General features: G+C 38.7%; 1 protein-coding gene across 1 annotated transcript; it reads left to right on the top strand.

Annotated features, from left to right (window-relative positions):
* Positions 1 to 443: 443 nt before the first annotated feature.
* On the top strand, positions 444 to 13,036 carry LOC140238904 (phosphatidylinositol N-acetylglucosaminyltransferase subunit P-like). The gene is made up of 4 exons (XM_072318802.1): positions 444 to 582; positions 8,865 to 8,937; positions 11,052 to 11,170; positions 12,346 to 13,036. The coding sequence occupies exons 1-4, from the start codon at positions 504 to 506 to the stop codon at positions 12,465 to 12,467; spliced, it is 393 nt and encodes a 130-aa protein (XP_072174903.1). The 5' UTR covers positions 444 to 503; the 3' UTR covers positions 12,468 to 13,036.
* Positions 13,037 to 14,802: the final 1,766 nt, after the last annotated feature.

The raw sequence follows: 14,802 nt of genomic DNA, 5'->3' as shown, positions 1-14,802 counted from the left end.
GAGATTGCGCAATCAGTGACCACACATGTACGACTGAGTATTTTGTATTGATACGCCTACTTGCTAGCGGCGGAACCCGACATGCATGTATAGGCCCCTATTCGTATCTGAAAGCATTTTGTCGGGGCGCATGCTAAAGATTTGGAAGTGTACAAAAATAGACTGGGTTGGGTCTGCCTGTGCCTCCCTCCACACTGGTCATCCATCATACTGAGCACTAGTATTCGTGCAATGACCGGCTAGCCTGCCTGCCTGTATCATCGACCTCCGCCCGCTGTGTTCATCCGATCAAGTGCATGCCTGGGTGCGTGACTCGACGACACTCTACCTGCCGCGCGCCGGGGATCACAGGACTGGCCCGCAGCCGCTGCCCGTGCGGTGTATGCGAGATGAAGAGAGCGAGAGACGTGTCGAGAGCTAGTTTGACAAGACCAAGGCCAAGGGGAAGAACTACACCAGACAGTTTACGACGGTGCACTTCAGAGCAGAACAGCTGATAGATCATGACGAATAATCCCGCACCCACGCCAGAAAGAGCAATATATGGATTTGTGTTGTATTTAGGATCAATAATTGGATTTGGTAAGGTTTGTAACATCAAATTCGGTTAAGAAACCCGTCACAGTGTCCCGTATTGAGCTACCGAGATGTAGTTAGTCCCACATACCAGTTTATGTGTAGGCTTGTACTTTCTTTGATTTTTTTTTCAAACATCTAGCACATCACAGTGAAAACAAAAAACAGTAGACACATGTGAATGTGAGTCAGATCCAAAATAGACACTATTATGTCGCTATTATACACTTGAGGGTGATAACAACCCCCGGGGCGTTCCTTAAGTTGTACACAGTACTCGGTAGCTTCGCGTTCGCGTTTCGCAGTTAACAATTATAATAACATCTTTCTTATCAATGTTATCACCATAGCATGGTCACCCATTCACCTGTATTCATCTGTATTCACCTGTCTTGTCGGCTTCTGGAAAGACAGTACATTAGTAGTCTTGTAATGCCCTCCCACTTTCAGCAGGTTTCCACTGTATATCAAACTTAAATGCTTCGTCTTGTTAATGTTATTGCAGTATTATGACTGAGCACTACTATTTGAGATTATAACTCTGCGGAGAATGTGAACTTGTACTTCTTTGACAGGAATGACTTGAATTTGTTAACTGTAGTTATCGTAGTGACAGAATTGATCAGATAAATTGTTTCCACTAATCTAAGTTGTAGTGTAGGGACCAAGTCTACTTCAGTTAAACACTACCATCCCAGGCAAGGTAGCGAAAGTTACTTTTAGTTTTGAGAAAATGAGATAGAGTAGTAAATCATCCCTGTTTGTGATAGGGTTCCTGTTTGTAGCAGGGGCAGTTTCATTCATTGATTGAAAACAGCTAAAGAGTGTCATGTGCTTATAATTAAATTACATACATAAGTAGTTCCACTTCAGAACCAAAGCGGGAGTTACTCGTAAGTTATGGGAAGTGAGAGTACTCTGACCTGCACACCTGATTGGTCCTATTTATCAAAGAATGTAAAGACCCCTGACGCAAATGCACACCCTGTCACAAACAGGAATAATTACTCTATGTGTAAAGCTGCTTGGTGTATGTTGTTGCTTGGCTGTAGGCGATGGACAACCAACTTGTGAGCCTCAAACCTGAAAGTAGTAGTAGTACTACAGATGTCTGGAAAACTTGTCCCTGAAGCAGGCACTGGTTGTGGCTTATAAAAACTAATGAATTCTGGAAAGACTTCCTAATGTTCCCCACCCACCCCCAATTTTGCTTTACCACTACCAGGTACATTAATATACTTACTCTTGTTAGCATACGCATGGATGAATGCATGCACACACATAGGATTTGGCAAGTGGTTTGGTCTTGGTGGGGGCATTTATAGAAAGTCCTGCCTGAATTCTGATATTCAATTAAATAAAAAGAATGATGGTGTTAAAAAGCAATAATTTTCAATGGTGTTTGCTTATAGCATTATTTCCGGACCACATGAAAAATGCCACCAGCACATAGTCAAATCTGATGACAAAGAATTACCCTTCATGGCTTTCTGTCGAGAATGACGAATGACCTACCATCCCAGGATAATTCTCTGTATGAGCTGCTTATTGAGATTGAGTCGTGCAGTCATGTTTTATCTAGAGATTTATGATATCAGTATCTGTCACTTTAATGAACTGTTGAGTGTCAAGGACATTAGGTCAAGCTTATCATCTATTCTTATGATATTGCAGGGCTCACCGGCCCATTCAAGCAACTAAAACCATTGAATAAATTTGAAATGTTAGTGGCCTGAAAAGGAAATACCTTGCACTACCAAAAATGAAATATAGTAATCTGTGTAGAATCGCAGTTGCCCAATTGGGCTGCCTAAAGATTGTTTTTTGGTTTTTTTGAAGTTTGATGGTCTGACATAAATTTTTAGTGACCCTGAGTCACTGATGAGCCCTGTCTGATATTGTGTAAATGAGCATGCTGGTTTGTCAGTAAATAGCCTACTGGTATAAACATTTTTATACTATACCCCTTTCAGTAACTTATGCATTTTTGGCCAGCTCCTGACCCGAGCTAAATTGGCTTATGCCAAGCAATAAAAATTGTGTTCAGTAACTATGGTATAGCAGAGCCGCGCTACTTTTACGATGACCCATTCTCGAAACTTGGTCACGTAAGGGATAACTACCGTGGTAAATGAATGCACGCTCTGGCGGAGGCATGGCCAGCTGTAATTGTGACCTTTGACCATGCAAGGAATTTGGGCCCGAGCCTGGTGCTGCTATCGTTCATAAACTCTTTGATCGGTGCCAGGCCCAAGCCTGGCCCACGCTTGGCGCTAGCTTACAGCAGTGCCAAAATAGTCCTAGCCTGGTGGGGGCCACTTTGGCCCAACCCATTCATAACCTCAAAATCTTACGACTTGAGAGTTTACAGGAGAGTTGCTACAAGGGGTATTAGTGTCATAAATTTTATTTTGGTTTTATGTGTGCTCAAAAGAAGTAATCTGTGGGCAATTGCAACTAACCAATGAAACCTGAAGTTATTTTAACCCACTGAGGACTGGCTGTTTGCTACAACATGCATTTCCCATCGACACCTGCCTGAGCATACTTGTCATTCTCCAATGGGTTAAAAGTCTCCTCAGAAGGAGTACAGTAAGCCGTTGAAATCAAATATGCCTTGCCTGTGATGTGGACACTAGTTGCTGCGGCTGCCAACAGGCTTGCATTGGGAACCTAAATATTATTGAGGGCCTGAAGGGTACCCCAACCAGCCTCACTGGCACTTCCTGTTGCCAGTATGGGAACTCACAGAGAGCCTACATGTTTATAGCGTCACACCTCGATCATTACCTCCACCAAGGGAGGAGGTTTGTTTTCTTCAGCTTTTGTTGGTTTGTTTGTTCGTTTCCAAAATAACTCAAAAAGCAGTGCACGGGTTTGGATGAAACTTACAGGAAAGATTGAAAATTACCCAAGTAACAGATTATTAAATGTTGGTAGTGGTCCAGCAATTCTTTGTAAGATTTTTAATATTTTGGCAGGTAGGGTCAATGAATTTGGAAGTTCAAGCGGCGCATTTTTTAGGTTTTCATGTACGCACTAAAGTGCGTGCTCTGGTTTCTGCTAGGGCGAGGCACACTGCGCAGCTGGAGGTTGATGGCATAACAGAAGGCTTCTACATTGTTGGGAAATCAGGCGATTTTCAGCATGCATACGTATGGATGGAAATCACTGATCTGTATGGAAGAACAAGATCAGTGGTGTAAATGAACCGCTTGATGGAGGTCTGCGCTCTCAGTGCTTCTCTAGTTACCTCCGCCAAGGGGGGAGGTTATGTTTTCGTTACCGTTGGTTTGTTTGTTCGTTCGTTCGTTCGTTCATTCGTTTGTCTGTGTGCAAAATAACTCAAAAAGTAGTTAACGGATTGGGATGAAACTTGCAGGAAAGGTTGAGAATGACACAAGTAACAGGAACTGGAATTCCCTGTCGTCAGAAATTGTTTCAGCGCAATCTGTGGGATCATTTCGAAACCGTCTAACGGTTGATCACAGTGGCTAGTTTTTTCGTCAAATTTTCTATGTGCTTGTAAATATCTGTAAATAAATTGTATCATAATGTAAATAGCACCAGTCTGCAAGAATCTTCAGTCTATTGAAGGAGGCAGACTTAATCAGAAGAGGAAGATGATTAACTTTTGGTAGTGATCCGAGAATTTGGGGGGAATTTAAGTAGGATTTTTGATATTTTGCCAGGTAAGGTCAATGAACTTGAGAGTTCAGGCTGCGCGTATTTGAGGTTTGCATGCGCGCACTAAAGTGCATGCTCTAGTTTCTGCTAGCGCGAGGCGTGCCGTGCAGCTGAGGCTTTATGACGTATCAAAGGCTTCCATATTGGGAAATCAGGCAACTTTCAGCACACAATGCTATAAGTAGGTATGGGTGGAAATCACTGATATCTCTGTGGAAGAACAAGATCAGTGCGGGTGGAAATGAGCTGCATGCTTGGCGGAGGTCTGCGCTCTCAGAGTGCTTTTCTAGTTATAATTAAGATATAGATGAAGATGCTCTTTATGATGCCAGCAAAGTATGGGATGAAATACATACTGTGATGTTAAGTGCAGTTTCATAGGGATAGCCTGGAATTACAAAACCAAATCACTGCAAGTAGACAGAATATTATTGTGTAAAAGTCACAGGCATTACCTGGAGTTTTTTTTTTAAGTATTATGTGAATACTTGTGTTAAAATGTTATTAAGAGATGACTGTGCAATTAATTTTGAACTGAAAGCTGAGAACAAGATTGATTTTGTGCACATGGAAAGGTATTCTATTTGACAAAACAAAAGCAGGATAGATTCTTGGCATTGAAGAGAAATGACAGTTCATGCACAAGTTGATTGTATTGAATGGAAAGTGAAGTGGGACTGGAAAGAAAAAAAAAATACGGAACTTCAAGACATTCAGACTGCATTATTGTGCTTTAACCTATACTGTGCTTTGTTCACTAATTGGCAAACATGCTGGAGTGTGGGCTTCAATGATTGTCACAGCCATCTGAAAACTAATTGTCAGTGTCACGAGATTACCTAAATCCCCCTAATCCCTATTGTGTCGCCATGGCCTCCATTGTTGGAGTGAGGCCTATTACTACACCTGAGTGGGCTTGGTAACTCAACAAGGAGGTCAAGTTTGGAGGGATTACCTGGTGCTGCTGATAAAAAAAGCTTGTCAAGTTAAGGGGGCACTACACCAAAAAAAAAAAAAAAAAAAAATGAAAATGACCAACAACAACAACAACAAAAAATCATATATTTTTGCATTAATGTCATGAAGAATTAATCAAAACTCCATAAAACCATATATGTACATGTTGCTAGAGATGTCAGCAATACAATGGTATACATTGTAATGTATGATATTGTGCATGGTTACCATGGTAACCAGATACCTACAGGTGATTGGTTGCCACAAAAATGCCTACTACTGCTGGACACTTTGGTATTTTTTGTTCATATTTGGTCAATACATGCAACGCCAAAAAACAAACATTTTAATTGACTTTTTATGCCTCCGCCACGAAGTGGTGCCGGAGGCATTATGTTTTCGGGTTGTCCGTCCGTACGTACGTCCGCATTCGTTTACGCGATAACTTGAGAAGTATTGACTGGAATTTTACCAAACTTTGTCCAAGTATAAAGTATGATGGGGCAATTACTTGATTAGATTTTGGGTGAAATTGGCCAAAGGGTCAAGGTCAAGGTCAAATCATGACATTGTATCCGTTTACGCGATAACTCAAGACTGGATCGAGCAAATTTTACCAAACTTTGTCCAAGGATGATGTATGATGGGACAATTACATGATTAATTTTTTAGTGAAATCGGACAGAGGTCAAAGGTAAAAGATCAAGGTCAAATCCTAAAATTTATCTGTTTACGTGATAACTCAAAACTGGATGAAGCAGCTTTCATCAAACTTGGTCCAAGAATGATGTATGATAGGGCAGTTAGTTGAGGAGATTTTAGTGACATTGGCAAGAGGTCAAAGGTCAAAAGGTCAAGGTCAAATGCTAAAAATGTTGATATTTCCCCCATATCTATGCAATTCCCAAAGGTATTTTATTGAAACTTAGTGTAGACATGCACTACTACGTAAAGATTCTCCAGAGAGAGTTTCATGTCATAACGTAAAAGGTCAAAGGTTAGGTGAAAATGTTGCAATTTCACTTTTCTCGCAAATGGTTCAATATATCTTCGTGGAACTTGGTACATATGCATGTGCTGACAGGGATTATCTATGGAATTTAGGGGTCATGGGTCAATAGTCAGGGGTCAAAGGTCAAGATCAACTCAAAATTTTACTGTTTCCCTCATATACTAGTATATGCAATGCTTGCATTATTAGTTTTAAAACTTGATATATACATGTATTACCTAATGGAGATTCTCTGGGAAATTTCCAGCCAGAAGGTCAAAGGTAAAAGGTTAAGGATCAAAGGTCAGGTTTAACCCTAAAAGGGCCGGGGGGGCGGAATCCGCCCCCCCCCCCCCTCGACGTTTCACGCTATAATTCTGTAACGCGAGAAGGCCTCGTCGCGAGGCTTTTTGACTTTATTTGTTCAAGTCTCGCGCAACTTTTGAGAACAAATTTGCAACGTCTGCGCATACTTTTGCGAAGCCACGCCCATTTTTGTAATGGAATGTCGCCCCAAAACAGGCACAATTTTGTGATTTTGTGTACATTTCCTATGGAAAACAGTGCTCTGTCATGAAAGTCATAAAAACCTGATTATTTTTACAATTAATCACTTTCATTTATTAATTTTGTGCTAATTATGGTAGAAAAATGGTCAGTGACAATTTCCAATGAAAAAACAAAGAAAAAACAAAAAGTTGAAAAACAAAGAAATACATAAGACATTCTGAAAACAATAAAATACATAAGAATTGAAATGAATTTTGGAACTTTTTGTGATGTAAAATTGTTGAATATGCTAAAGCAGATACACAGATCAAAAATTAGACTCTCAATTCTTTTAATTAGGCTAAAATATGATCTTGAGCTTAATTTGCATAATTAATTAATTAAAATTAGAAATTGATTGTTTCAAAAAATCTTATGACACAATCTTGTAGATAATGACGTGGGTCTCACGCATGCAAAATTTCATCGCGATCGTACCACCGATCGCTGAGATGGGGGGGGGGGGGCGGAATCCATTCCCCCCCCCCCCCGGTCTGAGCATAGCCAAAAAAGCCCGGCCCCTTTTAGGGTTAAATGAACAACAACAACAAATCTACTTTGTACTGTAATTACACCTTGAAAATTACTCAATGCATAAACTAGCTTATCACAGGGTCGGTCAGAAGTCAAGTAAAAATCCTCAATTCCCCAAATATATGTACCTGCACTCTAGACAATTATAGCAAACCCAGTTTGAGGAAAGTGAACATTCAAGACATTTCTGACAAACCTGTCATATCAATATTTTGCCAGTTATGTGAAATGTCATTACACATTGTGAAGACATTGTACTACATGTATTCACCTATTGGGAGAATCATGCATTATGGCGGAGGCATCACTCGCCATAGCGACATTTCTAGTTTTAAAATGTTTTTTCCTATGGCAACCGTTATTAACAAATCAGATTTCAGCTGTCAATAACTTAAAAACTAAAGCCCATAATTTCAAAATGGTCAATTAGATTATTAAGCATGTCCTGCATAAGTGTACCAAATTTAGGAAGAAAATATTGAAGCATTCTCAGGTTATGATAAATTTTGTAGACAAAGGTATATAAAAACACATTTTTAGAAAATGGCCATTGAAAATGAAATGTCATTTTCAAACAATACATTACATTAAAAAGTTGCATTCGCTGTACTTTCAATACACATTTTAACCTTAAAGTAAAAGCAAATGTCATTTCTAGCAGTACCGTATATAGACATAAATTTCCCTTCAAAATTATACACTTAATGCACTTTCACAAACATATTTTGTCAAGAATTATGATTTGAACCCACAAAAACTCAGTATAATGATCGTGTTCGGTGTTTATCACACTGTAGTCCCACCTGTAGAGTTTTGAAAATGCGTTCCTCCATTGCAAAGATGTGCCTTCAAAAGGGTATTAGAAAAAAGGAATTTTAATCACTTTTAATGCATTTTTTTTAGTGTAGAAGCTACTGAATATTGAAGGTAAGAACCTAAACTGTCACTTAAAAGTAAAAACAGAAAATTGGAAAAAAATTTCAACTTTTGGTGTAGTGCCCCCTTAAAGGGACTGTACAGTACTGGTTTAGGTGGGGATTCATGTTTTGAACATTCCTAAGTGAGATAATGAAAAGCCTCTTATGAAATATGAAAGAGCATGTAATTTTAAGAAGGATTCAATGTTTATTTGATGAAAACTGGTTTTCAAATGGCTGAGATATCAAAAAAAGTGCTAATAATAAAAGGCGACATGCCACAACTTTATTAGGATCTCTTTGTTTCACCTTGTTTTGGGATATCTCAGTCATTTCAAAACCGATTTTCATCGAATAAACTCTTGATACCCCTTAGAACTGCATGCTCTTTGACATCTCATAGAGTGGTTTCTGAATATCTCGCAAAACGTTAAAAGCTAAATACTCACCTCGACCAGAACTGTACACACCCTTTAAGCTAAGTGCCTTGACAATATTTGTATTGCTATATAAATTTTCATCTTACCACAGATTTCTTTTCCTCTGCCATTGAATACCGTCTTGTGTATGTCTCTACTTGTTGCACTTTTCTGCATAATTTTCCCTTCAGCCTTTCAGTTCTCTCATGTTGTTCCCCTGATTACCCTGTATAGTTCTGTACCTGATATGGGCCTACATCCCTGATCAGTGGCTCTACTCCGTGGGTCTCACTTACTGGCCTCAGAAGTAAGTTTTTGATGGATTTTGTGTGTCATACTCTACGTAAAGATGTTGAAGAATTGGTTCCTGAGTCGAATGCATGGATTTTTACTTGATAATTTGATGATTACCCCTACAATACTAATCCCTCTCCTTCTGACATACTGATCTCTTTTCGATGTTTACCACCAAATTCAGTAAAAGAAAAAAAAGTGCTGGGGCCCGTTGCATAAAAGTTACAATTATGGTAACTTTGCCATCCAATGGTAACTACCACGGAAACAATACTCAGTGGTGGATCCAGGGAGGACCGCAACTGGCGCACACCCCCCCCCCCCTTTATTTTTTGTTGAAACAAAAGAAATAAAAAGATAAAATGGGGGGAGGGGTGCGTGTGCCCCCCTTTAATTTTGTAAATGCGCCCCCTCTTTACGGAATTCCTGGATCCGCCCCTGATACTCAACAGCCAATCAAAATCAAGAATTCCATGGAAGTAACCATTGGATGGCAAAGTTACCATAATTATAACTTTTATGCAACTGGCCCCTGGATTGTTTAAATCATTTCAGTACTGGATCACAGAGAAGTCAAGAACTTGTCAGTTTGAAGCATTATCCTCTTTCGATATGTAGTTGGGCCACGACAGTGACACGCAAGGCCTCAAAAAGAGTGATTACGTGAGAGCTAAAAACAATAATGTGTTTGGCCTCCAGTGGTTGTGATTTGTCTCAGACTCCTGTTTTCATGTGCTCTTACAGTCTGTTTTGAAAACCTTATGAACAATTATACGAAGTCTGGACATCAACAAATCGCCATTACACGTCTGTTTTCTTAAGTTTGAGTGTTGATTTCCTCAGTGTCGGTTGCAAAAGAAAAAAAATGAATACTTTTGAGGGCTTGGATGTAAGGTTAGCATGTGCTTTCAATGTATACAAAATGTATACTGTGTATTCACCTTGTCTGTTCTAGCTACACTCTCATGGTACGTGACTATTATGTGAGAAATAAAAGGAGAATATTAGGTACAGTAGATAATGCTATTTGTCAGTTTTGGTAGAAAATGTTTATATGCTTTCCCCTTTTCTAAATGTATGTTTGGTCATCTTTTTTTCAGCAAAATTTAGATAATGTAATTTATTTGATGTTGATATATACATGTATTTTAATAGAAAAAATAAGAAATAACAAATTGATATCCTGTGTGTGCAAAGAATGGTAAGAACATTTAAGAATTATATTTATAACGAAATTTGGTAAGCATGGTTAATATACATAGCTTTAATGCATGTTTGCTACCTTTTGCACAACTTTATTGTCATTCATATCTTTCAGTAATTTAAGTACCTGATTATATTCTCTTATATTCTCACTCCTGAAATATTCTTGTATATGATAAGGAGTAGCATTATGTAGCGTATATATTTGCATCAACAGAAAGGAGTAGCGTTGGGGATTACTAACATCTCAGCTTTCCGTGATCACCCTCTAAGACTTCTCAATACTATTTCCACTAGGGATTGTGTATGATTGCCATGTACCTAGATCCATGATTGGTCATGACTACATGCAATTGTAGTTGTACAGTTGTATCTCGGTTCTTTATGGATACCAAATTTATCTGTATCATTCCTTCTGTAAGAGCATAATTCTCTTGCACATGATACATACCCTCTATTGTAGGGTAGTGACATCTGAGGAACGGCATCCCCCTATGGAATTATATACAATGTATAAATATTATACAGTATATTTAAATTGTAGATAAGCTGCACACTGTATCAATATGCAGTGGCGGATCCAGAGGGGGGCGCAACCAGCGCATGCCCCCCCCCCCTTTATTTTTCATTAAAAACAAAAGAAATAAAAAGGAAAAAAATGAAATGAAACCCGAAGTGGCACCAGAAATATTAGTTGCGCCCCCCCCCCCCCCTTGACAGAATTCCTGGATCCGCCCCTGATATGAGCTTATTGTCAGCAGACAGGTCAACGTGCTCATGCTCAACATTAGCATTAACATAACATTTTGGAGCAGAGAACATTTTCCTTTACTTGAGCCATACTGAATTAGAGTTGAAGAAAATGTCATATTTGTATGAATGTGCGTTAAATTTGGCGATATATGTTTCCCCCTTTGCCTACAGGTATTGGGCTCTTGCTCTACCCGTGTACATTTGTGTCTGCCTCTTCTTCTTATATGTCTTCTATGCTGGCTACAACTTCCTCATCACCCCTCCCCCACACTCTATGAAAACCCTGACCGGTAAGTTGCCCTTAACTATTACAATTACAGTGTAGAGGCGACTCCCATTGTAATATAACCGTTAGGACCAGCAGTTTTCTTTTGTTATAGAATATCAACATTTCATTGTAACCTATCAATAAATTAAACGCCTCAAAATAAGTTCTGCAATTAAAGTTTGATATATCATATTTCTCTTATACCCACATTATCTTCATTAAATATTACATCATAAGAAAGCCTGATTAATTATCTTTAAAATGACACCTCACTTGCTATGATTGGGTGTTCCTGGAATGCACAGTATGACTGAGTATGAGGGAAGGTCAAATGTGAAATGTTGCAAAATAGAGCAAACGTGTTGTGTCAAACAGTATAATTCCCATTTGCTTTGTCGTTTCAGGGAAGGAATGTGCTTGAAAAGAATGCATTATGAGATTTTCATTAGATTCCAGGCTTCATCCATGAATTAAAAACTGCAGTAGTATGTGCAGATTAAAATTAAACATAACTTAGGTTGACCAAACAGTCATTTAATGTCTAGGAAATAGGAGTTTTTGAAGTTCTGTCATTTCAGCAGTGCTTTTTCCAGTGGCCTTTTTTCATCAAAACTGTATATTATCAATAGCAGAATTCTTGCGACTTTTCACTTTTGATCTGTCCCCATACTCAGCTGTTTTGCACATTCCAAGAACACCCAATCATAGCAAGTGAGGTGTCATTCTAAAGATGATTAATCAGGCTTTTTTAATGATGTCATATTTAATGAAGGTAATGTGGGTATAAGAGAAATACGATTTATCAAACTTCAATTGCAGATCGTATTTTGAGGAGTTTATGTTTAGATATATGGATGATAATTTTTAGTCCTCAATTTTCATTTCCTTGTAACAAGATTTTTGTTATAATCATGTTCAGTAGAAAGGGAGTGCACTGTACATATGTATCTGCTTGCTTGATACATTTCTGTCATGACTGATAGTTCATGACTTCCATGATTGATCTCCACTATTTTGCGGTCAGTTATCAAAATTCATAAATTTTGATATAGATACATATTAATGTACTCCATCAGCATCTGATTCACAAAGCTTATACGAACAGGGGGTTACCACCATAAAATCTGTCTGAAAAGATTCTAGATTCTTTTTATGTATGGCTTCAGCAGATAAATTTCCCTCTTTCCTGCATTCCAGATAAGTTCGCCAAGGATCGACCCGAGGTGGCGCCAGCCCCGGATGCCATCCCGCCAATTATGGACATCAGCATCAGCGAGGTGAATCGGCGTCTCTACCTCACCGAGGACTTCCACAGGTGACAGTTGCCAGGCAACGGAGGATGTGATTCTTCATCCTCTGGAGAATAACAAAAACTTGATAAATAGACCACAGACTCTTTAGAGTTGGCAACGAATCGGGTCCACATATATTTCTGCATGATAGAGGATTTCACACCTCAGAGAACTATGGAGAAAGTGAAGATGATTTTCAGAATGAGGACCAAATGAGCTGACCCATAGGAGATGCTGGCATCTGTTCCATGTCTTAAAAATCTGACACGTGTCTCAAACATTTGAAGGATACCTTCACTGAATGATATGTACTATCATGGCTGAGGTAGTTTGTATTGACAAGGTTGATGGTTAATACCATCTGCAGTAGCCATGGCTATACTTTGGATGCTGCACCCAAAGAAGCAATGCCTGAACCATCTCAGTTAGTAATATACCAAGGGGGTTCAAGGGATTAGAGTCATGACTATCCCGTTTCCTTTTGAACCTATGTTTGATGCTGCCACTCAAAAACATTTTAAAGTATGTGCCAAACTGGAGCTGCCTTACAAATACGAAGACAACCGATCAATGTTTCATTGCATAGTGACTGGCTAATCTCTTAAAAGATATATGTCTTTATGATGGCAATGACTGTTACTTTTCGCTGTCCCTTTTTATAAAAGATGAATGATACATAATGGTATAGTCACAGGGATGTGCGAATAGAAATTGTACAAGGATCGATGAAATACATCGTAAAAATAAAGATTACTTGACTGCGCATGTCCAGGCACTAAATATCTAATACTGTACGAGCTGAAATTTTTGCGGTGGTTTTATTTTCGCGAATTTCGCGAATCGCCTTTGAACCGCGAAAATAACAACATGCGAAAATAACAACGCGCGAATAACTAAGTTCAGTTAGACCCTGGCAACCGCGAAATTAACAACACGCGAAAATGTCCTCCAAGTAGCAATTCGCGAAAATTTCAGCTCGTACAGTATATTGATTTATAAAGAGATATATTTGAAGATTATGTTATATCGGTTTTATTTGTCAAAATTAAGCAGAGAAAAGTGATAAATCACCTCTTCACTAGGGTAGATTTTCAGACTCTTTCACGACATACAACTCTGATTTACACCTTTGTAGATATTGCTAGATGGAATTGACTTTTGTTTTATAACTTATCGTTAGATGAATTTTCATTTCATTTAATGAATATAAAACAAGCAGAACATATCTGATATCATAGTGGAGTTCAAAATGAATCTTCAGATTGCTCCAAAAGATTTTGGCTTCAAACATTATTTTGTGCATCCAGAGAAAACTGACAGCTGTTTGCATAATCATAGCCAGTTGGAAGGCCAAGGCCCCATTTCATAAAAAGTTGATATGATAGCAGCTCTTGCTGGAATGGCAATTGTCATGGTAATGACAAGAATCCAGCTTCCTGATTGGCTGTTGCTATTGGAAGTTGCTATTCCAGCAAGAGTTGCTATCCTAACATCTTTTAGGAAACAGGGCCCTGCTCTTGAACCCTCCTTGGTTGTACGGCTTAGTGGTGCGAGGAGGTCTTCCCAAGTGGGCTTTGTGATGCACGGTCACATAAACCTTATAGTGAATGGTCATTGATGTGTGCTTGGCATGTGCATGCTTATTACGCCAAGAGCAGTTTTATTTCCTAGAGACCATGACCAACTTGGTAGCTCGTTAGAAATTCAAAGTGCATCTAGTGCACTCCCGTTATAATGAACACTGTTGTAACGAGACTCTCATTTCAACAAAGAAAAGATTCGGGTCCCCCAAATTAGTGTATACACATAATTATACTTCTGTGTCCAGCTTTGAAAGAAAACTGCCAGTCCTGAACTGGAGTCGTCTGTTGTATCATCTAGATTGGTGCTAGACAGAGCATGCCCTGTTTGTAATAGTAAATTGCATGTGCATTGTATTTATGAAAATGATTCCCAATGCAAAATTCTCAACCATGCACTTGAGTGAAAGCAGAAAAAATGGCAGATGCTGTTAGTTCAATCTGTAACGAATATTGCAGCTGCACACACAGAAGCTTATAAACATAAGAAACTTTAAAGTATGTTTGTTTTACAGGCATAGGATTATCCATTTGGAAGTATGTGAAATGCTGTGTATTTAAAAAAAAAAAAAAAAAAAGCATCAGATTTTGGACAGAATGTTGATGAGAAATAAAATTATCAAACAATAAAAATACTTATAATAATGCAGCATGCTTTGTGTCAGTGTTCTTTGTCGAGAGTTCAATGCATAAAATGTTTAATATCAGTGGCTCTAATAATGTAAATTTCCACTGAGAAGATGGACACGAGTCAATGCATTATAGTACGAATAGTGTAGTAC

This window comes from Diadema setosum, chromosome 15, assembly GCF_964275005.1.
Source record: "Diadema setosum chromosome 15, eeDiaSeto1, whole genome shotgun sequence".
Taxonomy (NCBI): Eukaryota; Metazoa; Echinodermata; class Echinoidea; order Diadematoida; family Diadematidae; genus Diadema; species Diadema setosum.
Note: the sequence above shows the minus strand (reverse complement) of the source record. Positions and strands in the feature narration are given on the sequence as shown.

What these genes read in the sequence shown, in the direction of transcription:
- LOC140238904 (XM_072318802.1), top strand. Translation starts at nt 504, where the DNA reads ATGACGAATAATCCCGCACCCACGCCAGAAAGAGCAATATATGGATTT. An exon ending in AGGATCAATAATTGGATTTG is followed by an intron (nt 583 to 8,864) that starts GTAAGGTTTGTA and finishes TACCCTGTATAG; the next exon opens with TTCTGTACCTGATATGGGCC. An exon ending in CTCACTTACTGGCCTCAGAA is followed by an intron (nt 8,938 to 11,051) that starts GTAAGTTTTTGA and finishes CTTTGCCTACAG; the next exon opens with GTATTGGGCTCTTGCTCTAC.